This window comes from Dendronephthya gigantea, unplaced genomic scaffold (assembly GCF_004324835.1).
Source record: "Dendronephthya gigantea isolate DGI-Jeju-01 unplaced genomic scaffold, DenGig_1.0 000014F, whole genome shotgun sequence".
In the NCBI taxonomy this organism is placed as follows: domain Eukaryota; kingdom Metazoa; phylum Cnidaria; class Anthozoa; order Malacalcyonacea; family Nephtheidae; genus Dendronephthya; species Dendronephthya gigantea.
Window position 1 is genome coordinate 2236922 of NW_021163024.1, and position 25648 is coordinate 2262569.

Below are 25648 nucleotides of genomic sequence, written 5' to 3' on the forward strand. Positions count from 1 at the left end.
TTAAAATACTAGCTTTAAGTCATAATTATGACCAAGAATCAAACACGTATTTTCTCGCTCCAAGACGTGTTTTAAAACCTATTAGCTATCAGCTAAGCTATAGACACGTGTGGCTCTTCGCTAAATGTATCTAGACTAAGACTTACGTTTAAAAAAATTAAAGATTACATCAAACATAATTATTTAAAAGCTTAGCTAAAGTTTCCTCTTAAATCTAAGAACATTGTCAGAGAAATGACAAAATTATTGAAGCGTGTATGAAATCAAACTAAGAGAAGAGGAATATGGTTGCTTAATAAACCTTTTTCATAATGACGTCAATTAACGCGGAAAGTATGATGTTACACGAAGTTTGATTGGCTCAATAGTTTTGTGGAGCCAATCAAATTGCATGTAACATCATACTTTAAGAGTTTGACGTAATTGTGTATAGTCGAAGTAGTGTGTAAATATTTATTTATTACGTTGAGGCATTCAAATAAAGCAATCTGATTGTAACAAGGGCTTGATTTAATTAGAGGGGCATTTTTTGGGAGACCTTGTATACCTATAACATTTTGAGGGTCTATAAATCATATACAGAAAAAAGTATTGTGAGCTTGAAAAATAGCTAAACATTTACACTACAAAGGTTCGGAGAATTATTTACTATAACTATAGATCAGTAAAAGTACTCGAAGAAGAGGAAAATGAATTACCGTAAAACGTATTTTAACATTAGTCAACTTTTCTGTATTTTCAGTATTTCTTGCCTGATTATTGTTGGGCAACGTACTCCCCTAGTCGCTATTCCCCTCCTTTTCACTTTAAATATGCCTGTGAAAACAGATCACACCAATATGGTTAACTATTCACTTTTCTAAACGTTTTAAGGCATGTTATATGAGATACAGAGAGCTCTACATATACGCGGAGGTACTTATCTGAGAGTATAAAACTAATTTTGGCACCGAATAATTCGACTTGCAAATGTTTAAAAGCCTTGGAAACATTAGCTTTTTATAAATATTCTAACTTCAAAATTAGTCCGTCAAATTAAAAGGATAAGTGAACCTGTAGTTTTTAGATCAGTTAAATAACTGGACATGGAGTTCTGAAGCAAAGAAAATTTTACGTGAATATATTCGACTCGATTAACTTTGCTTAATAGGCTTGGCCGCAGTTAAGCCAATATTCCTGATGGGCGTGCTGCAAATTACTCATACGTACAATTGGGAATTACACTAATTCCTGTGCTAAAAACCTCATGGAAATTATTCATATTAACAAAAGAGCAATGATTGGTGGAGAAAGTTTGTAAAATGCGTATATAGCCACAGAAAGTTCGTAATTTCTTATAATTATTTACACCTGCGCTAATTGTGGAAACACACTTCTGTTAGTAATAATTACAAAATTATGCAAAATTTGCCAACTTTCCACGACTATGTATTAATTCCATATTCTCTATTTTCCGCGTTTTTATTCGTAAATTTTTATGCCCTTTCCGGAAACTTTAATTCACAGCGTAGATAAAAAATACTCTAAAGGTGTATACAGTATTATCATATATTCATATTCATCGTATATGATATAGAAGTTATATTATACATACACTTTTGAACGCCATGGTGACTAATGACATGAGATGCATTGTACTGATAACTTTATTTTTGCGTTCTTGGCGAAAAAAAATATGCATACAGAAACCAATCAATCAATCAATCAATCAATCAATCAAAACTTTATTTAAGCACGGTAAAATCTACAGTATAAAAAGTGGGCTATAATTATATACATACATTAGATATTTAGGGACAAAATTACTAAATACAACACAATACAATACAATTTAAAATACAGATATATAAACTGATTTACAAGATTGCCGTGCGAGAGTCTGTTTTATAGGGAAAAAATGTTGTCAATCTCCCTTTTAAATTGGTTAAGAGAGCATAATGCTCGTACATTTTGAGGTAACTCATTCCACAACACCGCGCCACTATAACTAAAACTTCGCTTAGCATAATTTGTTCGCGGTTTTGGTACAAATAAAGCATTTTCAGAGTTTCTCAAATTGTATCCTGTGCTGTGGAATTCAAATAAATTACGGAGATAATTCGGTGTTAAATCGTTAAGAATTTTGAACATTATTACAGCCTTGTGTTTTTTCCGGCGTGTCGAAAGATTGTCCCAACCTAGTTTAGTGAAAAGGTCGCTGGAACTTGCATCGTATCCAGATTTGGTAATTACCCTCGCTGCTCTATTTTGCAGTTTTTGCAATTTATCATTTAACGTGATATTTAAACCATCCCAAACTGAACTACAATAATCAAAATACGGTTGAATCAAAGCTCCGTAAATTTTGAGGGCAGTGCTTGTATCTATGAACTGGCGTATCCTTTTAAGAGCACCAATTGCCGACGCAACCTTTTTGGAAATGCCTTCAACGTGTCGCGCCCATACTAGGTGCTCATCAATTTGTAATCCTAATGATTTCGTATCTTTAACTCTCTTGATTATCTTCCCGTCAATTTCAATGTTTATTTGTTCATTATTGTGTATCATTAACCGTTGACGAGATCCAATTATCATAAATTCCGTTTTAGCGACATTTAGACTCAGTTTGTTAGCTATGAGCCATTGATTAAGATTTTTCAATTCAGAGTTAATTATTGATTCAAGCTCTGTTACAGATTTTGCCGCAATACTTATATTGGTATCATCAGCAAACATTCTCGGAGAGGCTCTTTCCAGACAATTAGGCAAATCGTTAATGTAAATTAAAAACAATAGTGGCCCCAAGTTGCTACCTTGAGGCACACCACAACTTATTTTAACAGCCTCAGATAATTCACCATTTACGCAACATCTTTGGCCACGGTTGCTTAGATATGATTCAAAGAGTTTGATGCCGCTTTGGTCAACACCATATATTCTTAACTTCCGTAAGAGAATGGTGTGATCAATGGTATCAAATGCTTTTTTGAGGTCGATAAAGACCACTCCATTGAGTAGGCCATTATCTATGTTGATTGACCATTTGTCCGTTGCTTCTAATAAGGCAGTTAATGTACTGTGCAATGATCGAAAACCGGATTGAATTTTGGATATCAAATTATTAGCATTTAAATACTCATATAGCTGATCAAAAATCAGTTTTTCAAAAATCTTAGCAACACATGAAATTACGGATATTGGTCGATAGTTGTCCATATCATCTTTTCTACCTTTCTTAAAAATCGGCGTAACTCTTGCTAACTTCCATTCCGTTGGGAATATGCCAGTAGTTATAATCTTATCAAATATTAGAGTTAATGATGGGGCAACGATTTCAGCTGCAAGTTTTAAAAGTTTGCAGGGTATTTTATCCAGACCTGATGCTTTCTTTTCGTTAATCGTTCTTAATTTACTACAAACTGTATTTATTGTGGGGGTGTCAATGAGAATGTGGTTTCAGTTGGCTCAATATAAACCTCCGGTTCCACAGCAGATGGTGGTATATCAGATGCTAATTCTCACCTACTTTTGCAAAGTGAGAATTAAACATTTCGGCTATGTCCTTAGGCGCATTTATTGTTTCTTCGCCAATTGTAATATTAGATATGGTCTTATGACTAGAATTATTACGAGAGCTTAATTCATTAATAAGTTTCCAAGTTGACTTTGGATTGTTCTGGTTGGTCTCAAGGTTATCAGTAAAGTATTGACTTTTCACTTTTTTAATTTCATTATTCGTAGAGTTCCTTAATGATTTATATTGTTGCCAAATCAATGTGTCTCCAGTCATTTTTGCTTTCTTTTTCAAAAAATCTCTCTGGCGCATTTTTTGTTTTAATTGATTAGTTATCCAAGGGGATTTCTTTTTCCCAATTCTTTTTAATCTGAGTGGAGCATGTTTATCAATGCAATTAAGTAACATCCCTTTCCATCTTACCCACATTTCATTAGGTTCATTGCACAAATTTAATTCTAACCATTGCTGTTGTTTTAAATCTCCTATAAAGTTTCCTCTATGAAAATTTTTCATACTCCTTATTTCAACTAATCGCGCTTCCGCTTTCTTATAATGAACCTTATGTGTCATATAAACTAAAACATGATCACTTATGGAAAGATCAATTATACCTGAGTTTATGATCTTTGTTGGGGCATTTGTAACGCAAAGATCAATTAGCGTTGAGGAATATGGTGTAGTTCTAGTGGGTTCTTTAATTAGTTGTGTGAGGCCAAAAATTTCAAATATATCATTTAATTTATTAGCATTGGCTGATGTTGCTCCCGGCATAAGGTCCACATTTATGTCACCTAATAGAAAGTAGTCATGATTCGTCAAATCTACCTTCTGTATTATTTTCTCAAAATAATCAAAGTAATACGTTGGCAGATCTGGAGGTCGATACCAAGTGCTAATTAAAAGAGATTTAGACCGAGGCTTAGTTATTTCAACTGTTAAATATTCTAAATCGTCAGAGCTTAAATCATCGCAAATTTTGTAATTAAGGTTGCATCTTACATAGAAACAAACACCACCCCCATGTCTCCCATTTGTTCTCCTATCTTTCCTTACTATTTCATAGCCGGGTATATGGACTTCGTTATCTCCAATTAAAGAATCAAGCTTTGTTTCGTTAATTGAGATAACATCAATATCAGATTCTTTCATAAATATTCGAAATTCATCAATATGCGCAAAAAGGCTATTAATATTTAGTGAGGCCATAACTAGACCTTTGCCAAATGGTTTATAATTAATATTAGTACACTTACGATTTACACTCGGTAGCACCGATTCAGACTCCCGCACAGCAGATTGGTCGTCCACACTACCTATTATTGACGTGTTCGCCAGATCATTGTTATTTGTGGCATAAGTACTCTTTTCCGCGTTATATAACGATTTGTCTAACGATGAATTCTTTTCCTTGGCGTCTGTGGTATGATCATCCTCAGAAGCTCCCCAGATGATGAAGTTCCTTCGGAAAATCCTCAACAGTTGGATGTGAAAGTCGCCGAAGAAATTTGATAAAATGGACAGCCAGGAGCGCTGATCCCTTTGTATTAAGGTGTAACTTAGAGCCATTGAGGCAGGATTCGTCTATGTTCTTATTTGCGATGAATGTATATCCTTTTTTCTTGCATAGATTGTATAGTAATTTATTGGTTTCATGAATCTTTGTTGCTACGTCAATATCTCCTCTCGATATTAGGCCAGATATTGCGATTCTGGCATCTTTAAACTTGTTTTGTACTGTGGAGCTTAGATGCTTAATATTGTCGCAGCATTCTTTACTCGAGTTCTGTATTAAGTTATTCGTTCCAGCGTGTATGATAACATCTGTGGGAGAGGAATGCACATGAGCTTTTTGGAATTCATTTGCTATTTCCTCAGCTCTTTTCCCAGGGTATATTAACTTTCGAACTGAGCTTTTTGATATCTTGTGAGGATTAATATCCTTGATCATTGAATCTCCAATTAGTAGGATGTTTCGCTTGGATTTTGTGCCTTTATGAGTTGTGTTAGTGTTCTCATTCCGATGACCAGTTTCCAAGGTTTTGTCTAAAGATACTTTGCTCACAGAATCATTGGCATCGTCTTCTTGATCACTGATGCTGAGGACTTCGTACCGATTCTTTGACTCAAAAACGCTTTCAGATGTATCTTTACTAGAGCTCTTTACTTTGGTATAATCCCGTTTCTGTGTTTTGCTTCCATCATTGAGGTCTTCTTGTAGGGATCTTGCAGCTGCTCTTAAACTATCGTTCTCAGTTTCCAGTTCTTTAATTCTCTCCCTCTCCGCCGGTAGAACTTTTTCACGTTGGACCAGCTTCAGTGAGGTCATCAGACTCGATTTCTCTTCCTGGAGGTCCAGTACTTTAGCTCTAGCTTCGGACAGAGATTGGAACAAGTTCCTATTTTTCTCTTTTAGCTCGTTATTTTCCCGGTTAAGTTGCAGTTTTTCCTTCCTTAACTCGTTAACAACGTCCTCTAAGACCAGGATAGCATATGCTTTGTTCTCTTTAGTTTCTTTAATTGTTGAAATTTCATCAGCAAGAGCCTCTAGTTTTTGAGTAACACTCTGGGTATATTTCTCTAGCTTAGATTCAATTTCGTAAACTTCTTTTGGGTTTTTGTTGAAGTTTGTACTATTTAAATTACTTGTGTAGTTTTGATCATTTAGCTGTATCTTATCAGTGTTCAGGTTACAGTCTCGTGAGTTTGTATGCAAATTACTGTCTGTTGACTCCGAGATGAAATGCAAATTCCCGATCTTTGAGCTTTGATGTTTTGCAATGGCTTCGCCGCCTGTTTGTGATTCGAGTAATTCGCTATCGCTTTCCACAGTCTCTCTCGTTTTGGTCAAGGGTTCACCGTCCGCTATGTGTTCAGATGCTGCCTTATTAGTTAGATATATGTCTCTGACTAGGTCTTTGATTTTCAGAGAGGCTTCGCCTTCGAATGACAATACTAACGATTTCTTCGAGTATTTTATTGTTATTTCATCGCTGCTAAAGAGCTTAGTTGATCCACCAGGTGATGTCCAGTTGCCTCCTAAACCCAAGCGCAGCTCGGTAAAAGCTTTCAGATCTTCGAAGGAGCCATTCCATTTGATTTTTGATCCCTCGACTACGAGTTGATTGTTGATAGTCGGTTGAGTCGAAGATTCGCTTTGATTTATACTCGCCATGGTGTAGGCAAATTAAAACCGTAATATGTACTAAGCCAATTGTAGTTAGAAATTTTTTAACAGCAGCAATTACTTGGCGAATTCACAATATTTTCAGCGGAGCCCAAAGTACACGTCTACACACGACCACGAGGTCTGTAACGTCTATTACAGTCTATTACAGTCTATTACAGTCTATTACAGTCTATTATAGACATCAAAATAAAATGCTGATAGAGAGTGCGACCCCTTGTATTTTGACTGTCGATTGGGGTATACGCGTTGGATAGCTATAGAATGAAATCAAAACCCAGTTCGTTAATTTCAACCGTATGTTAATTTATTATCTTTGAATGAATTCTTTAATTTGTCAACGTTTTAATTGCACAATTGAATTAAATTTTATGCTTTGTATAATATACTGTATATATGCTTCAGCGTATATGTATAAATGTGTTCAACATAATTATATTTTTGAAACTTAGCCATACAGTACTATGGCCGTTTTCAAAATACTACTGCATTGGTGAATGTTATGATAAACCGCAGCTTTTTGATTTCGCCTCGATCTCTTCACACTGACACACCGGAAGAAATCTGCCAACACGACGTGTTTTTTCACTTTTCAAAAAACAAGTTTGATCATTGTAGAAAGATAGTACGTTTTGACATATGTCCGGTTCCCTTCCCGAATTTCCTTCCGGAATTGAATCATTTTCTTCTGAAACTTAATCACGTCTAGTGTCCATACAAAGTATGTCATTATTGAATTATGAACGACTGGGAACCGTAAGCACAAATAGGACCTAATGTATATTTGTTTTCCGCTGGTTTAAAGGCATGCAAGACTTAAATTTTTGCCGCCTTAAAATTTATCACATCAAAGTAAGTGTGAGATGGACAGTTTCGACCTTTGACGCGCTTATTTGAGCGTAATCATGCAACACTGGTCTATTTTTAGGTCAATTTTCTTCAGGTTGCCTTCTCTTTAGCATGCGGTAAACGGTTAAGCTCCGCTGCAGGAAGCCAACTAAACGCCTTGTTTATTCATAAGCATCTAAAATCTCTAGATTGCATCTTATTGTGAAACCTTTATCTGCAACGCCACCAAAATTTCCTTATCGAAACGTTATGAGTGCACATATATGCATGCATCGAGGGCTGTCTCCATACGTGCGTCTTCTCTCATTAAAAGCAGAAACTTTCACCTGTCTTTTTGAATTGCAAATTCTGGGAGGTTAGAAACCAGGGAAAAAAGAATACTGTGAACTAATTGAAGAGGTAAATATAAGGCAAAAATATAAATATCCTTCTGGCTTGTTAGCAATTACCTTTCTTTTAGGATATAGTTATTTTCTTTTAACGCAATTTGAGGATATTTCTAACCCAAACAAAATTCGTTAATTATATTCGAGGACTATTCGATCCTAAGCTATATTCTTAAGGGGTATATTGGACATTAAACATGCTGAGACAATGCATCATATAAATAATGAGATAATTGTAAGTGTTTCAAGTGGTTGAACTTTATTTTTATGTAAATCATGTCGGGGAGACAACGTTCATTTCAATTTCATGCTTATAAGTAAATAAACTCTAATACCACTAAAATTCGTTTTAAGAATATTCTTTAAAAATGACTCATATTTGTAAGTGATTAATCATTTCGGTACCACTTTAATGGTCAAAAAATAAAAATATATAAGTACCTGTACGCACACTGAATAATAAATTTAGCCTGTAATTCTATGCCCGCCGAAAAAGTAAGGCAGGTGTATGTTGGTTTTTCATTAAAATACGAATTCACACGGTAGTTCAAAGGCACAGATGTTACAGCAAACTTGCAAGATATCTTCTAAAGGTATTACTCCTGTTCGTGCAAGTATACTAAAAGGAAACGGATGATATTACTGACAACATAGAGAACAGTTTTATTAATAGAATTTTTTCTGCATAAATTAAGGTAACGTGCTTGTGACATTTTGACATGCAAAATAATGCATTCTCTAGTAATTATATGTTCTCCGTGTTTACCATACTTACCCTTGACGGGCATATTCAAACCTAGATTGTAAATTTGTCTCTTTTCCTCCCCATGCAGCTAACACATTAAGAGTGCCTAGGCCTTGGGACCCTAGGAGGTGGTTTAAAAGGAGAAAGGAACACACACACACAACCCAGGCCACATATCTATCCAAAGCGTTAATCAGCTTGAATGTAAAAGATCGATTTTACGTATTTATCAGTTCGAATGTACATTCTTAACATATCAAATGTCCAAGTGCCACACAACTCAATTCATCTTATCGTCGTCATGAACATTCTTACAATGCAGAGAATAAGTATAGTTAAAAATACATAGGTATATTATCCGCGCCAAGTACTTTTGGTTATTAGGAACCTACGCCAACAATACTCTGTAGGATTTCTATATTGTTGAACATGATTTACTCCAAAATAAATTTGGAGTTGCAACAAAAATGTTCTCCGTGTTTATCATTCGTAAAAAAAATGAATTAACATTACAATGTTTTCCGTGTTTAAAATGTTCTCCGTGTTTACCATTCCGTGTTTTACATTCTTAGGTTTTTATATATGCCCCTCAAGGGTATTATTACCTGTGTTGCAATTCCAAATTTATCCTGCAAATCATGTTCAACAACATAGAAATCTTACAGAGTATTGTTGGCGTAGGTTCCTAATAACCAAAAGTACTTGACGCGGATAATATACCTACGTATTTTTAACTATACTTATTTCTTGCATTGTAAGAATGTTCATGACGACGATGAGATGAGTTGTGTGGCACTTCGACATTTGATATGTTAAGAATGTATACATTTGCAATGATAAATACGTAAAATCGATCTCTCACATTCAAGCTGATTAACGCTTTGGATTCCAAGTTGGATGGATGTATGCATGGCTTGGGTTGTGGGACAGGGAAAGGGACGAAGGCAATACTTTCCCGCACAGACCGAGTAAACGACATAAATAAGGGATTTATTATATTTGGCTTTTATTTTTTTATTTCTATAATGAATGTTTTCACGAGCGGGCAAGTTGAATTTCTTGAGCGGGCAAGATGACTTTTTCCGGACCGGTAATCAACCAATCAGCGTGCGGCATTTATTTTAGACGGATAATAATATACAGTACTATATAATACTTACACAGTCACGCTTATTAGCATGTAAATTATAGACAAGTAGCAACGTTGGCATGCCAAACAAACGACATATAATGAGTCAATTTCATCAAAATGTGTATTTTTATTTCAAATAAAACCATTCGCTATTTTGCTGCCTATATGGTAATAAAAAAACGCTTCTATAAAGACTTCGTCGCGATGAAAATTGGGAAACAGGACTAGCAGGTGTTTTTTTTTATTTATTCGTCTAAATACAAACTTTATGCTGGGTATCCCCCAAAAAGTACTGCGGTGTAATTCAAAATAGCTTTTTATCGAGTAAAGTTATGGAAATGAAACAACTTCCATTAGTTAGATCCTCTATAAACTTAGAGCAAGGATTAACTTTTTTATATCTATTTTTTTATATATTATGTTATTCTTGTGATCTGTATATCGTAGCCAGCCTGACGAGTGACGATTTCGCCTTGCTATTCATTTCTTTAGAAATTTATTGTTTCCACTGCCATTGAACCCCAAAATATTAGTATAGAGGGACAAATCGTCAGGCTGGCTACGTAACAGGTGTGTTTTTTTTGTGCCCAAATGGCTAAAAAATATGCAAAAACACTGTGAAAAAATTTACAGTATCTATATATACAGTATATATTTACAGTAACTATTTACAGTAAAAGTAGACACAAATAACAAACTGTTGCATTATTAATGTTATACCACTGCAATTTATTACAATAATTTATTAAAATATAAGTTAGGATGATGGCCAAATGTTTCTTATATGCGTGCAGTGCTTGTCCCGTTATTTGCATAATTTATACACATCCGGCTATAAATTCACAAACTTTCAACACAAATATCTTTGTGACTTTTAGGTAAAATACAACTGCAATTCATACCAATATCTAAGTTCACATGCATTCCCTCTATCTAATGAAATTTATTTCAATTAAAGGCTCCGCTGGTTAAAAAATTTTTATCAATCAAACAGGAGAACGTTTTTAGGACACCCGGTGTAGACAAGAATATACTCAGGAAGAAGTATCTGAAAGTTTCCTATGATGAATATATTCATAATAGTTACAGGTGATAAATCGAATTGTCTATTTATATTACTGATAGTTTAAATACAGTTTATAACTCTCGGTAGGCGGGAATATTGAAATGCATGATTATAACGTCGGTCCGGGGGATCACGGGATATTTTTTTACTTTGTGAAGACTCTTTTGCTGCAGTCTGAGCTTAAACACGATTTTTCATCGATTTTTCCTTGATTTTTTGTTGTTATGTGTAGCATGTGTTAATACAGTCATGCACGCAGAAAGGGTTTTTCCTCTGTTTTTTCAGTAAAGTTTATCGCAGGTGGACGTCATGAAAGCCAAACCTACTCCAGATCTAAGTTGCGGATCGGAAGTTAATAAAGCCTAAATAAACGCATATTTTTTCGTTGTGCTGTGCAAATGGCATTCACAACCCAATATATTTTTGCTCATAAAGAACTAATTTTTCTTACATATTATTAAGTTCGAGGGGCGTGGAAACAAGGCTTTAGTTTAATCGTCTTCTTTTTCTATGTATTTGAAACTTCGTTGTATACGATAAGACATGAAATCACATCAGTGTTTTATGAAAAACTGTCTTTTCTACTGAACAGAATATTATTAATGAATACGAGCAACGATATGTTTTAAGTAATGATATTAATCTTTTTTGTAGGATTTTTAACGAAGTGTATAATGGCATTGAATATCACAGAAGCATTAAAAAAAGTCAAAAGAATCTCTCTCTTTTAGCTGAAGAGGAATTTGATTACTTCCTTGCGGGTCACTGCGATAAATCAGAACATTATTATTATGAATTCGAAAATCTAGACAAACCAACTTCGCCGGAATTTATCGCCGTCTACGCCGTACTTATTTTTGGTGGAGTCGTGTTAAACCTCCTGGTTCTGGTCACGACATTTTCCCGAAATCGATGGCGAACAGTAACAAATACATTCATCGTCTCATTGTCTTTAGGAGACTTCTTGTTGGCAACTGTGATTATTCCCGTGAGGATAAACGAACGTTTTCTCTCGAAAAGTTTCGTCGAAATGCGAATAATATACCCATGCATTGGAGCAATCACCATATTCAGTCTGAGTTGTTTAACCTTAGATCGGTATCTGAATATAATGCACGCTATGGACTATGATGGATACATGAATAAGTCGCGAGCTGCTGTTTTGATTGCAAGTTGTTGGATCTTCTCCATTCTTCAATCGTGCATATACTTCTTGATTCACGAAAGTGATAGGTACAAGAAAGCAATTTACAACGATGTTCGCGGTATTCTCTGTTTTGCATTACCGGCAATACTTAATTGTGTCGTTTACGCGAAATTGTTCGTGATAGCCAAAAGACATTCACGCCATATTGCTGTAACATCAACGAGTATACCTCATTCCCACCCGTTGCCACTGAGACAGGATACGAAATTACTCACCATTGTTGTGTTCCTTGTCGGAACATTCATCGTGTGCTGGTTTCCATTCCTTTTCGCTGTGTGTTACGAACTCCACCATGAAAAGTCCGAACTGAGCAAAAGCTTTTGTTTGTTTAAGGATATCTCAGAATGCATCTTGATGAGTACGTGTGTGATAAATCCTATCACGTGCGGTCTTTTCAGAAGAGATATTCGTCAACGAGAAAGCGTTGAAGAAATTGAACTAAACTAAACTGTAATCAGCAGACTTTTCTTAGAGGCTTTCATCAGCTCTGCTTTGGAGGAAGCTCTCGCCCTACAATTCATGGTTAAGGACAGAGAAAGTAGTGATATTGACCATACATTGATTTTGGGAAAAGGCTTGTGTTTAGCTACATCCGAAAAGCGGTCTCTTGATTCATTGTCACCAGTCTCTACCGCAATTTCGGACTATAGTCAATTAGTATAAACTGACTAATAGGCTATCACTTTTCCTGCGTTCTGATTGGCTACGCTACTAGTAGGCTATTAGTGATAGCCTACTAGTAGCAAAATTCAAAACAATGGCGGAAAATTCGCGTTTCGCCGAAGTATCTGAAGATTTTTTGGACGACTTGTTGGACAATTCCGTACCAGAAAAAACAAAAAAAGCAACAAAATACGGAATTGCAATTTTTAAGGGTAAGAAAATACATAAAAATAACGTATACTCAATTGAATTTTTATATTTAAACTGAATTTTAAAACATTTTACGCGAACAACAATTAAAATATTTTCTTCCCTTTAATATACGAAATAAATTTCAGTTTCAATATTTTTGTATTGTGTTTCCTAGTTGTAAATTAATGTTATAGTTTATACTAAAACAATTAGACAACTCGGCCTCGTTGTCTATGAGCAAATAGTCAACTCGGCTTCGCCTCGTTGACTATTCGCTCATAGACAACTCCGCCTCGTTGTCTAATTGTTAATTAGTTCTGCTAACGTGATCACCATAAACTTATTAAATGACCTTGGCTTAGACGGCTAGTAAAATTGTACAACAAAGTTATTCACGTGCATTATTGAGTAGAAATCAAAAGAAAGCGAAGTCTATTATATAGTACTAGGTTACCTGCAAGGTAGAGATTGCTGCGAGCATTTTAGGGTCCAAGTGAATTGTTATATGAAATGTTAGTAAACTAAATCCGTTTTAACCAATAGCAATAGCAGGTTTAAAAAACGCAAAGTGAACCTCTATTGAGCGTTAACTCGCTGGGGCTGTACATGAATTAACACCTATTAGCGAGAACACTGTCAATGACGTCAATATTTAGGTCAATATATGCTATATCAATGCTGTCTTGCGAGTTGCAGCTCGTTTAATCAAAGTCTTTAGAAGCAGCTAGTTTTAAAAATATTTTAACATACGAATCACAACAGGAGTATTAACACTAATAGTAATATTAGGTAGAATTTTGCGCGCGTAGCGACATTTTCCCCACAACAAAGCGAAAATACAGGCCCATTAGCACATGTTTAACAAAATAGAACATTTTTTGGTAACATGAATATTTGTTTTTTAAATATGCTATTTGTCTTTGTTGTGTCCATGTAAATGTTTGACTTCATGTGAAGAGTAACAAAACGTCACTTAATACTTTGAACTTTGAACGCGCTCGAGAAGACGTGTAATCAGAAACCACGTGAAGATCCGGTAAAAGCACTAAATAACAAAAACATTTAGCTCATTGTAAAATAGGAATAAAAACATATGCCTATGCTTACAGTAACCTAATTTTAAATAAGTCAAACGTTTCACGAATCTGAGCGATTCAGTCAGGCAATTTAGACGATCAATTCAATTGCATATTTTATCTGCGACTCGCACTTAAAACATCATTTGATGCAAAATGTGGAAATCAGCAAAAGAATACAAATGTCAATGGATAAAAAAGACTTTAAAGCATCTGTATGTAAGACTTGATTTGCTTCACAGCTCTGACAGCTCAACTGCTAAAGTAAAGCGAATTAGCAAATTGGATAGTACATCTTAATATTCTAGAATGATTTATATAGTTCGTATATATACAGCATGAATCTAGCTGTGATCGATTGTATGCTTTTAGCGTTTCATAAATATACCAGTTAGAATTGTAAACAACTGTAAACGTAACATATGAACGAAAGATGAAAATATCTTACCTGTAATAGTCAAAATAGAACAGAAGGTTTGAAATTTAACAAAAATTTTAAGATCCTGTATATGAGCGAGTTTAAAACGTGTGTTCTACGCATAAAAAACGCGCACGACCACAATTCCTTGCGCTAAATAAAATTTAGTTTAGAACCCCCTCTCTGCACAAATTAGACTGCTGCTACGCTCGCTCGCTTCAGGCAACTAGATTTTTGGCAAGAGCGTTGCACCGGTGTGGCGGTCTCATTGCTCCCCCGGTCTGAGCCATCTTCTATCACATAAACATCCTCTATTATGCGCATGCGTGAGTCAGCGGTTTTGCATTACAACATTTCCTCGTGGTCTGAGTTGTCCCCTTTCTCTCGCTGGCTGTTGAACAGAGCACAATTCTCACACGCGTTCGAAAATCTCAGTAAATTGCTTGGTGTTAAAAAAGAAAAATGGTTCCACAGCAAGAGCATGCCGGCATCGCAATAGCATACGTTCGATTCCCACCGGAGGACCTATAGTTGACTAATTTTTCCATCAAATATTCCTGGTTTGAATTTTAAGTGTGTATAATTCCACTCCAAATTAAGACCTGAAATTAAGAGCTAAGTCGTTTGAAGACGCTGCCACGCTGCTCCCTGGTTATATTGGTAATATGAGCACCAAAAAAATTGAGTACGGGTGCCAATTTTAGCCGTGCAATAAAACTGAGGGAAGTGTAAACGGTGCTTTATCTTTAATGCAACACGATATGGCAGTGTTATTAGGACCAGTGAAATCAATTTGTCTAAGCTTAGCCAATTTATATATCCAACTTTTTAAGCTATTGTATCTGCCTGACGGATTATTGTGAGTAAGTATTGTGAGCTTGTAGAATAGCTAAACATATACAGTACAAAGGATCGGAGAATTATTTCTATAAATCAGTAAAAGTACTCGAAGAAGAAGAAGAAAAGATTACAGTAAAACGTATTTTAACAATAGTCAACTTTTCTGTATTCTCTGTTTTTTTTTCGTCGAGAATACGGTTAATTTTCTCGCCAGAATCGTTAATTTCTTGATTTCAAACAGAGAACAACACCATTCCCGCCATTATTTTCAGTGGTTGCGTGTAGTTCTCGCGAGACGTCGCGTGAGGTAAAGTTAATATCACAGTGTGATAAATAGTCGGAAAATAAGTAAAGTAAATTTAAGAATTATAATATTCTGAATGACACATACGTATATTATACCTCAAATTCAAATTTCCCAATCAAAAAATATTTTTTTGTACCATTTGACGAGCATATTTTTCGCACGGTATCGTATCTCAGTCCCCTAGGCCTATTTCCGAGTGGGGGGTGTGACATTAGATTTATCACACTGTGACTTTAATTGGTAATCTTTAAGGATTATGTTGGGGAACTGAGCCCCCTCTTAAAAACATGCTTGAGATTATAGATCGAACAGTCCACGCATATATGACGAAAGATCAAACACCTTTTTTATACCGCCACGCATGTCCAAAAGCTATTGATTATCATCGAAGCCATCAACACGCGTGGATTTCAGCTTAACCATAATTGCTAACATGCATGCAGCAGGATTATAAGTTTAGCTTTCAACTCATTTCTTCAGGATTCGAGCTTTGAGATTTCAGACTTTAGAATGAAACAGGATTAAAAAATCCTATTCTCGGAAACATCCGGTCTCCTCTCGAGGAATGAAAAGGTAAAAGCATATTTCTCGAGTAACGTTGCCAGCCCGAAAATTGAATCCTGCTATGTTAATGTTTTGGTATATTCATTTACTGTAAAAACACTGAATTTTTATAGAAATGAATTATGATAATAACATCAGTATATAGCAGGATGAAAATTAATTGTCAGGCTGGCCACGCCACTGCATATTAACTATATTTGTTTATTTTAAATAGGCTCATTATAGCACTTGTTTCCGTTTTCCTTGTTTAGAAAAACGGATAATGATGGGCAACTTAACCACTGATCTAAAAACCACTGGATCGCGTAACTGCATAGTATATACATCCATCGTTAATCTTTGTGTGGTGATTACTTTCATTTGATAAAACCAGAGTAGCGACAATTACGATGAATGTATATACCTGGTTGCCGTGAACTCATTAACTTCACTTAGTATACACATAATTAAGGCTAATGGCGACCATCTTTGTGTGGCCACCGTTAATATGTATTTGGTTATGATTTAAAAGTGTTTCGCGTAATTTCTGATTATTGTTGGGCAACGTACTCCCTTAGTCGCTATTCGTCTCATTTTCGCTTTAAATCTGCCTGTGAATAACAGATCACACCAATTACAACTAAAGATAGGTTAATTATTCACTTTTCTAAACGTTTTAAAGCATGTTATATAAGATACAAAGAGCTCGACATACGCGGAGGAATTTATCTGAGAGTATAAAAGTAATTTAGGCACTGAATAATTCGATTTGTAAGCGTTTAAAAGCCTTGGAAACATTTGCTTATTATAAATATTCTGACTTCAAAATTAGTCGGTCAAATTAAAAGGATAAGTGAACCTGTAGTTCTTAGATGAGTTAATAAACTTGACATGGAGTTCTAAGACAAAGAAGTAGAGAAAGTTTGTAAAATGCGTATATAGCCAAGGAAAGTTTGTAATTTTTTATAATTATTTACACCTGCGTTAATTGCGGAAACACACTTCTGTTAGTAATTACAAAATTATGCAAAATTTGCCGACTTTTCCACGACTATGTGTTAATTCCATTTCTCTATTTTCCGCGTTTTTATACGCCAATTTTTATGCCGTTTCCGGAAACTTTAATCCACAGCGTAGATAAAAAATACTCCAAAGGTGTATAGTATTATCATATATTCATACTTATCGTATATGATATAGAAGTTATATATATTAAAAAAGCGGTCGTTATACATGCACTTTTGAATGCCATGGTGACTAATGACATTGTACTGATATGATAACACTGTATTTTTGCGTTTTGGGCGAAATAGAAAATATACATGCAGAAACCTGTATTATAGACATCAAAATAAAATGCTGATAAAGAACGCGACCTTGACTGTCGATTGGGGTAAACGCGATGGTCGGTTATAGAATGAAATTAAAACCTAGTTCGTTAATTTCAACCGTATGTTAATTCATTATCTTTGAATGAATTCTTTAATTTGTCAACGTTTTAATTACACAATTGAATTAAATTTTATGCTTTGTATAATATATACTGTAGATATGCATGTTTCAGCGTATATCTATAAATGTGTTAAACATAATTATATTTTTGAGACTTAGCCATACAGTATTATGGCCGCTTTTCAAAATAATAGTATATTGGTGAAAGTTATGATAAACCGCAGCTTTTTGATTTCGCCTCGATTTCTTTGCAAACTGCAAAATTTGTGTTTCTTAAACTTCACACGGACACACACCGGAAGCAATCTGCCAACACGACGTGTTTTTTCACTTTTCAAAAATCAAGTTTGCCGGATCATGCATGTAATGAATTCTTGATAATTCAGTATAGAAGAATAGTACGTTTTGACATGTCCGGTTCCCTTCCCGAATTTCTTTCAAGAATTGAATAATTTGCTTCTGAAAACTTAATCACGCGTCTAGCGTCCATATACGAAGTATGTCATTATTGAATTATGAACGACTGGGAACTGTAAGCACAAATAGGACCTGTATGTATGTATGTTTGTTTTCCGCTGGCTTAAAGGCTTGCAAGACTTGAATTTTTGCCGCCTTAAAATTTATTACATCAAAGAATACTGTGAACTAATTGAAGAGGTAAATATAAGGCAAAAATATAAATATCCTTCTGGCTTGTTAACAATTACCTTTCTTTTAGGATGTAGTTATTTTCTTTTAACGCAATTTGAGGATATTTCTAGCCCAAACAAAATTCGTTAATTATATTCGAGGACTATTCGATCCTAAGCTATATAGGACGTTAAACATGCTTAGACAATGCAGCATAAAAATATTGAGACAGTTTTAAGTGTTTCAAGTGGTTGAAACTTTGTTTTTATGTAAATTAATGATGGCGGGAAACAGCGTTCATTTCAATTTCATGCTTATAAATAAATAGACTCTAATAAAATTAAAATTGGTTTTAAGAATATTTTTTAAAAATGACTCATATTTGTAAGTGATTATTCATTTCGGAACTACTGTAAAGGTCAGAAAAATAAAAATACACAAGTACCTGTACGCTGAATAGTAAATTTGCAATGTAATTATATGCTCGCCGAATGAGTAAGGCAGGTGTATGTTGGTTTTCATTAAAATAGGAATTCTCACACTAAACGGTAGTTCAAAGGCAAATATGTTACAGTAGACTTGGAAGATATCTTCTTAAGGTATTACTCCTGATTGCGCAGGTATACTAAAAGGAAACGGATGTTATTACTGACAACATTTTGGAGAAGAAAGATAAGGTAAGTGCTCGTTCGATTGTTCTAAATAACAGAAAATATATAGAGAACAGTTTTAATAATAGAATTTTTTCTGTATAAACAAGATTGTTTGTCCAATATGGGTCCGAAAGGTTTTAATATCACAGAAATTTGCCGAAGAGATCCTACCACACTGAACGATGAGGAGTTTAATATCGCACTGGAGCACTGTGAATCTCCCTTTCCAGATGTGCCGACTGGTAGCTCATCAACATCATCATTCCCATCGTCGTCTTCATCAGATTCCCCTCCAATACTTGGATATACTTATTTCTATACCTTTCTTATTTTTGGTGGAATCTTGTTAAACCTGTTGGTCATGATCACGATATTTTCTAGAAATCGACTTCGAACAGTTCCAAATGCATTCATGGTATCGTTATCTGTGGCAGATTTTTTAATGACCACTGTTGCGCTTCCCTTAAGAATAATGGAACGTATTGATGAAAACAAGAACCATGTCATTACGTCATTATTATTCCCATGTATTGGAGTGGCATCCATATTCAGCTTATGTTGTGTAACCCTTGATCGGTATATGCACATAAAACAGCCATTGAACTATGAAAAATACATCAATAAAAGAAGAGCAATTGCAATAGTTACAGGTGTGTGGTTTTTCTCTATTAGTCAATCATTAGTATTCTTTCTCGTCAAAAACAATCGTCATCATGAAGCCATTTTCAACGACGTCCGAATTTTTTATTGTTTCGCAATTCCGTCAATATTCATCGTTGCTGCATATGCCAAGCTGTTTTTAATAGCAAGATCACATGCCCGGGTCATCGCTGCAACCTCAGTCAGAACCCCCGACCGACCGTGGTCGCAGAAAAAAGATTTTAAGATTCTCAAGAATATTGCATTGATCGTTGGCACTTTTATCCTGTGTTGGTTTCCATTCCTCTTCGCAGTCAGTTATGAGCTTCACCATTCAACGTTAACGAGAGAGTTTTATGTGCTCATGGGTATTTTAGAATGTTTTGCTTGCAGTACTTGTGTACTAAATCTTATTATTTACGGCATATTAAGACGAGATTTGCGGATATCAATGAAATATGTTGCTGGTTGTAAACGCGGAAGCATGGAGGAAAGTGAATAGTTGTAGACAATAAATCGGAAAACGATAATATTTGTAATAAAATCTATTCACAGATAATCGTTGACGTTTTTCTGGCAAACGTAAAACGTAATCTGCTGCTGAATATATTCATTGCTGAGATAATTAGAGGGCTTTCTAATGCACATCACTTGCAGGGCAAAAAAGTTAAGAGGTGATTTCTTAGGCCTAGGTTATACGTCGCATTTTGAAACAGGAGCCGTACAAACGGCCTGAAAAGGCCATAAAAATATGACATTTAAACAATGTAATAGATAAACTGAGGTATGCAATTGAATTAAATTTTATGCTTTGTATAATATACTGTATATATGCATGTTTTAGCCATACAGTACTATATGGCCGCTTTTCAAAATACTACTTTATTGGTGAATGTTATGATAAACCGCAAACTACTAGCACTCACACAGTGGAGTCGGCAGCTTGATAAGTGGGCGGGGGACTTATTCATATATTTGTGTTACATGATTAATTTCCTTTCAAATTGATTGTTTTAATGGTCTGTAAACATGAATATGTGAATATGTCCATCCCATTTATCGATGCCGACGACGCCACTGCTCACATCATACACATATTTTCTCGCTTCAAGACGTGTCTTAAAACCTATTAACTATCAGCTAAGCTATCGACACGTGTGGCTCTTCGCTAAATGTATTTATACTAAGACTTACGTTTAAAAAAAATTAAAGATTACATCAAACATAATTTTTTCAAACATTAAGGCCCTGTCACACTGTTGCGTATGATAGGAACGTATGAGTCGCGTATAAAGATCATTTCATTCATTTTTATACGCACGAAAAAGTCCGTAAAAATAGGACATTTTGGATAAAATTAACTTATTAAACGTATGAGTATCGTATGAGTAGCCTGTCGCTGGCGTATGCCAGCGTATGAATAGCTTACGAGAAGCGTTTGGAATGCGCATGTCAAGTACACCACTGGCGTTTCACAGACTTTAATTGTATATAAGCGGCAGTATTTTCACACGGCTCCATTCGAGAAAATGTCAAACCTACAGTGAAAAAAGAAGAAGACACCATGGCAAATAAGAAGACATCATCTACCCGCGGACGAAGAAAAGGAAAGAGGACTCCATCATCAGCCGTTGCCAAAGCTGACGAACAACGTGTTTTTGCACCTGCAGATGTAGTTGAAACACCTGATGATGATGCACTTATTCCTGAGACATCTTTGAATAATGCGCGACATGTTCCTGAGCTCTCAAAATCTCCAACACAACCTTCCCAAGAATCCCATAATTCATCAGCTTTATCATCTGAAACCATTGATGACTTCACCTCCTTCCGGCGGGCTGATAGCAATAATTAAGGAGAAAAATAAGAGGAAGAGGGCGAAGAAAAACCCCTACAACCTCAGCGCCACAGAAGGGGAGCTGATGCTGGAGTTTATCATGGACAATCCTGTGCTGTGGAATGTGAAGATGACAGATTATAGGCGGAAAGACAAGAAAGAGAAGATCTGGGAAGAGCAAGCACATCAGATGAACAAGACTGTTGATATCCTCAAGGGCTGGTTCAGATCGTTGCGCGACACCCATACGCGCCTTGACAAGAAGAAAAGCGGGGATAGTGCTCCAAACCTGACTGAGAGAGAACAGTGGATCCTCTCAAAGTTTGCCTTCCTGAAGACTGTCACTCGCCACCGACCGGAGCCCATGCAGAGTGTAAGTAGACAGCCATATTACCTTAGCAACATGATGACCAAGTAATTTGAGACAATTTGCACATGATATTTTTGGTCTTTCTAGGTGAAGGAAACCATCCAGCTTCACAGAGGAGATCTTAATGCTGCCGAGAGCGCCTGCGCTGATATGCAGGATGTCTTAGATGAAGTCACTCCAATACCATCATCTACCGCTGGAAGGTCCCACAAGCGACCTCAGGACACAGAGAGTGACGTCCTTGAGACTCTACAGAAGAGAGTTGCTGAGTCTGGCACCATCCTCAAAGACATCTACAAAGCCAAACAACAGCCCATTACAGCACGAAGTGTCTTTGCAAATTATGTTAAAGAGAGCCTTTTGACTATGTCCAAGTCCAAGTACAAGAAGGCAAGGTCCTCCATTAATAGGTTATTGTCTGAACTCATGGATGAGGACAGCGATGATGAATTTCCAAGTGCAATGGCGGCTCCATCTATCAAAGTTAACCAACAAGGGATCCCTTCTCAACCACCTCATGATTTGCACCCCACTACAAGTATTCCCTTCTGTTTATTTAGAGCATCAGCACCATCCTTCTCTGAGCATTATCAGAAACCCAGCAACATGCCTATAAACATGCCTCTGCCACCGTTGGTGAGAGGCTCTCAGCCCATGGAGTACATGCAGCAGTCTCACCAGCGGTTATTTTAGCGCCCACATCATCACAAGACTACCACTAAACAACAGCAGATGATTGCTCCTTCCCAACAACTTGCTCAGCAACCGTTGAAGCAAGGCCCGGTTCGTGCCTCTTTGGCTTCTGCAACAGAGTTAATAACGGAAACGTTTAGCCCAACGCCGCACAGTCCAATCTCAGCCTTTGAGCAAAGTCACCCGAACATTACTAGTCTTTCAGGATTTCGAGAAATCATGGAATCTACTGATGATATTTGATTTCAGGATGAGGTTCTCAACCTTCGACCACCAACGTGAAAGAAGTATTGACTATTTTGTTACTGTAGTAACTCTCACGATAATCGAATTGTCAAAATTAAATTCTCATTTTTTTTTTCTCATAATTTCATAATACACACTGCATTTACACCCTTGTCTAAAGGACAACATTGTATATATTCTAAAATCTTGCAGTATTAATGTTGGAGTGACTATATAATTAACATGTGTTTCGACATCTACAAAAAGTTTTGTTGTGGTTTAGTTTCGTTTACAATAATTTGATCTAAATCATTCTGTCTATGGAAATGCACCTGCCTCTGAGTTGACCCAGTGCTTCAACAGATTCCTTAGCCCCTTTCCTTTGTTGGTGGATGTGTTTCTCCCAACAACTGTATGTGTGTCGAGCAAATTTCTGTCTTGTCTCCATGATCCAGGAATGAAGATGTTGTTCATGTTCTCTGCATGGTCTAGATGCTGGTTTTGTAATTCAGGATAGCGTATCCTCATGAGATTGTGCAGGACAATACAAGCTTTAACGATGAGCTTCACTGCATCAGGGTGATTCTGCATTGTAGTTAACAGAACCTGGAAACGATTCGTCAGGATGCCGAAAACGTTTTCAACTACTCTTCTGGCGCGGGAAATCCTGTAGTTAAATATCCTCTCTTCATAGTGTAGATCACGGCGGCTGTATGGCTTCATCATTGTCTCTCGGAGGGCAAAGGCATCTTCACCTACAAAGATGTAGGGGACACTCTGATAGTCATTTGGTAAAGCATCGGGGACGGGGAATCCTATAGTTCCGTCTTCTGTTAATTCTTTGATTTCAGAGTTGTTGTAGATCTGTGCGTCCGATGATGACCCTTTACCACCGAGGTCTGCCCAGATGAATTTATAATCTGCGTCTACAAGGCCCATGAGTACAACAGAGTAGAATCCCTTGTAGTTGAAATATTGGGATCCACTTTTTGGTGGACACTTGCAGGCAATGTGCTTTCCATCTATAGCACCACATGTATGGGGGAAGTTCCACCTCTTGAGGAACTTATCAGATATGGCACGCCATCCCTCTGGCGTGGTAGGGCAGGTCATTACTTCGGACATGTATTCGTCGATGATGGCTTGGCAAACCTCTTTGACAATAAGTGACTGGGTGTTGTGGGGGACCCTCCATCCGTACTTCATGGCTGAATACGTGCTCCCAGAGGCAAGGTGTCGCAAAGTCAAAGAGAGCTTCAACCCAGGCTCCAGGGGTCGCCTATACCAGGTATGTTTCTTGGTGATCCTGGGACTCACTCTTGCCAAAAGCTCATCAAACATCTCGGGGACCATCCGCATAAAGTTCTTGAAACATCGCGTATCCTCGCTTCGGAGTTCCACCAGAAGTTGGTCGTAAATGCCAAACTGCCTTCGCCTTCCGATCCATGATCTCATCCATACCTCACGTCTTTTTCTTTTTCTCCTTTTCCTTCTGTTATTTTCTATGTGACGAGTCGTCAAAGCTATGAGATCAAACTAGTATTCAAGAACAGCTAACTCCATCCTTTATCCTCGAAGGTACAAGATGATATGAAGGCATCCAACATAAATATTTTACACAATAAATGACATGCTATAATATTTATATACCCTTTCTCGTAACGTTTGCAATACGCTGAGGATACGACGACCAGGCGTTAACTATACGCTAATTGTACGGTAAATGCGTTACTTAATCGTCAGTCATACGCTAAGCCCTCTATAGACGTTAAACATACGTCACACATAAGTTAGACCTTCGTTACTGATGCGCTATCAACACGTTAGTTGTACGGCACACTTACTCATTTGCGTATGATTAGCGTACTCAACCTATTAGTACAGTACATTTAGCGTCCTTCTGCCGTATTCAGCGTATGACTAGCTTATCTTTACCGTATAAACCATACGTCCAAACACGCACAAGATTTTTAAGCATGCTTAAAAAAAATTTTCTTCCTCGGCGTATACCAGCGTATGTGACCGTGCTTGGAACGTGTATAACTTACGCACGACGTACCACCAACATATTTCAGCGTATTCCGGCGTATGCGTAATATTTATCATACGCTGCCATACGCTAATGTGATACGCAACAGTGTGACAGGGCCTTTAGCTAAAGTTTCCTCTCAAATTTAAGAACATTGTCAGAGCAATGACAAAATTATTGAGTAAATTACACATATTTACAACATATTATGTATTACTAGTGAAGCGTGTATGAAATCGAACTAAGAGAAGAGGAATATGGTTGCTTAATAAACCTTTTTCATAATGACGTCAATTAACGCGGAAAGTATTATGTTACACGACGTTTGATTGGCTCGATAGTTTTGTGGAGCCAATTAAATTGCATGTGACATTATACTATAAGAGTTTGACGTCATTATGTAATCGCAGTAGTGTGTAAATATCATAATTATTACGTTGAGGCATTCAAATAAAGCAATCAGATTGTAACAAAGGCTTGATTTCATTAGAGGGACATTTTTTGAGAGACCCTGTATACCTGCCCCCCAAATATCGGTTCTGGCTATATAATTATAGCCACTCCCTTGTATGTTGAGAGAAAGTTTGAATCTGGCAAGGAGAAGATTCTCTCGAATAGGAATTTTTTGTAACAGCACAGTTAGTGAAACATTGCCGTATGGTATTTTGATTACATTCAACGGATTGCATCGATATTTATCAACCCTCCGCTCGGAAGATTCGGCGAAATATTTGCCGAAGTTATGATATTTTCCGAGATGCCTTTGCCTGAGAGAAATATCATTTCTGAGGGAAACATTTTGAGGGTCTATAAATCATATATTATACCGAAAAAGTATTGTGAGCTTGAAGAATAGCTAAACATACACTACAAAGGTTCGGAGAATTATTTCTATAAATCAGTAAAAGTACTCGAAGAAGAGAAAAATAAATTACCGTAAAACGTATTTTAACATTAGTCAACTTTTCTGTATTCTCAGTATTTCTTTCGTCGAGAATACGGTTAATTTTCTCTCC

The 25648-nt window shown here is 36.3% G+C and overlaps 4 protein-coding genes across 4 annotated transcripts; 3 read left to right on the plus strand and 1 right to left on the minus strand.

The window, feature by feature from the left end:
- The first annotated feature begins 7419 nt into the window (after positions 1-7419).
- LOC114519752 (histamine H2 receptor-like) lies at positions 7420-12512 on the plus strand. Its single transcript, XM_028539922.1, has 2 exons — positions 7420-7436; positions 11513-12512. Exons 1-2 carry the CDS (start codon positions 7420-7422, stop codon positions 12510-12512), a joined length of 1017 nt encoding a protein of 338 aa, XP_028395723.1.
- A 6448-nt stretch (positions 12513-18960) lies between these two features.
- On the plus strand, positions 18961-19980 carry LOC114519753 (trace amine-associated receptor 9-like). Its single transcript, XM_028539923.1, has one exon. The coding sequence runs from the start codon at positions 18961-18963 to the stop codon at positions 19978-19980; it is 1020 nt and encodes a 339-aa protein (XP_028395724.1).
- A 1423-nt stretch (positions 19981-21403) lies between these two features.
- LOC114519754 lies at positions 21404-22378 on the plus strand. The gene is made up of 2 exons (XM_028539924.1): positions 21404-21688; positions 21773-22378. The coding sequence occupies exons 1-2, from the start codon at positions 21416-21418 to the stop codon at positions 22376-22378; spliced, it is 879 nt and encodes a 292-aa protein (XP_028395725.1). The 5' UTR covers positions 21404-21415.
- Positions 22379-22921: 543 nt separating this feature from the next.
- On the minus strand, positions 22922-24058 carry LOC114519755 (protein ANTAGONIST OF LIKE HETEROCHROMATIN PROTEIN 1-like). Its single transcript, XM_028539925.1, has one exon. It carries the CDS (start codon positions 24056-24058, stop codon positions 22922-22924), a length of 1137 nt encoding a protein of 378 aa, XP_028395726.1.
- Positions 24059-25648: the final 1590 nt, after the last annotated feature.

Coding starts and splice junctions, on each gene's coding strand:
- LOC114519753 (XM_028539923.1), top strand. CDS start 18,961: ATGGGTCCGAAAGGTTTTAATATCACAGAAATTTGCCGAAGAGATCCT.
- LOC114519754 (XM_028539924.1), top strand. CDS start 21,416: ATGGACAATCCTGTGCTGTGGAATGTGAAGATGACAGATTATAGGCGG. Junction 21,689..21,772: donor GACCGGAGCCCATGCAGAGT/GTAAGTAGACAG, acceptor TGGTCTTTCTAG/GTGAAGGAAACCATCCAGCT.
- LOC114519755 (XM_028539925.1), bottom strand. CDS start 24,058: ATGAGATCATGGATCGGAAGGCGAAGGCAGTTTGGCATTTACGACCAA.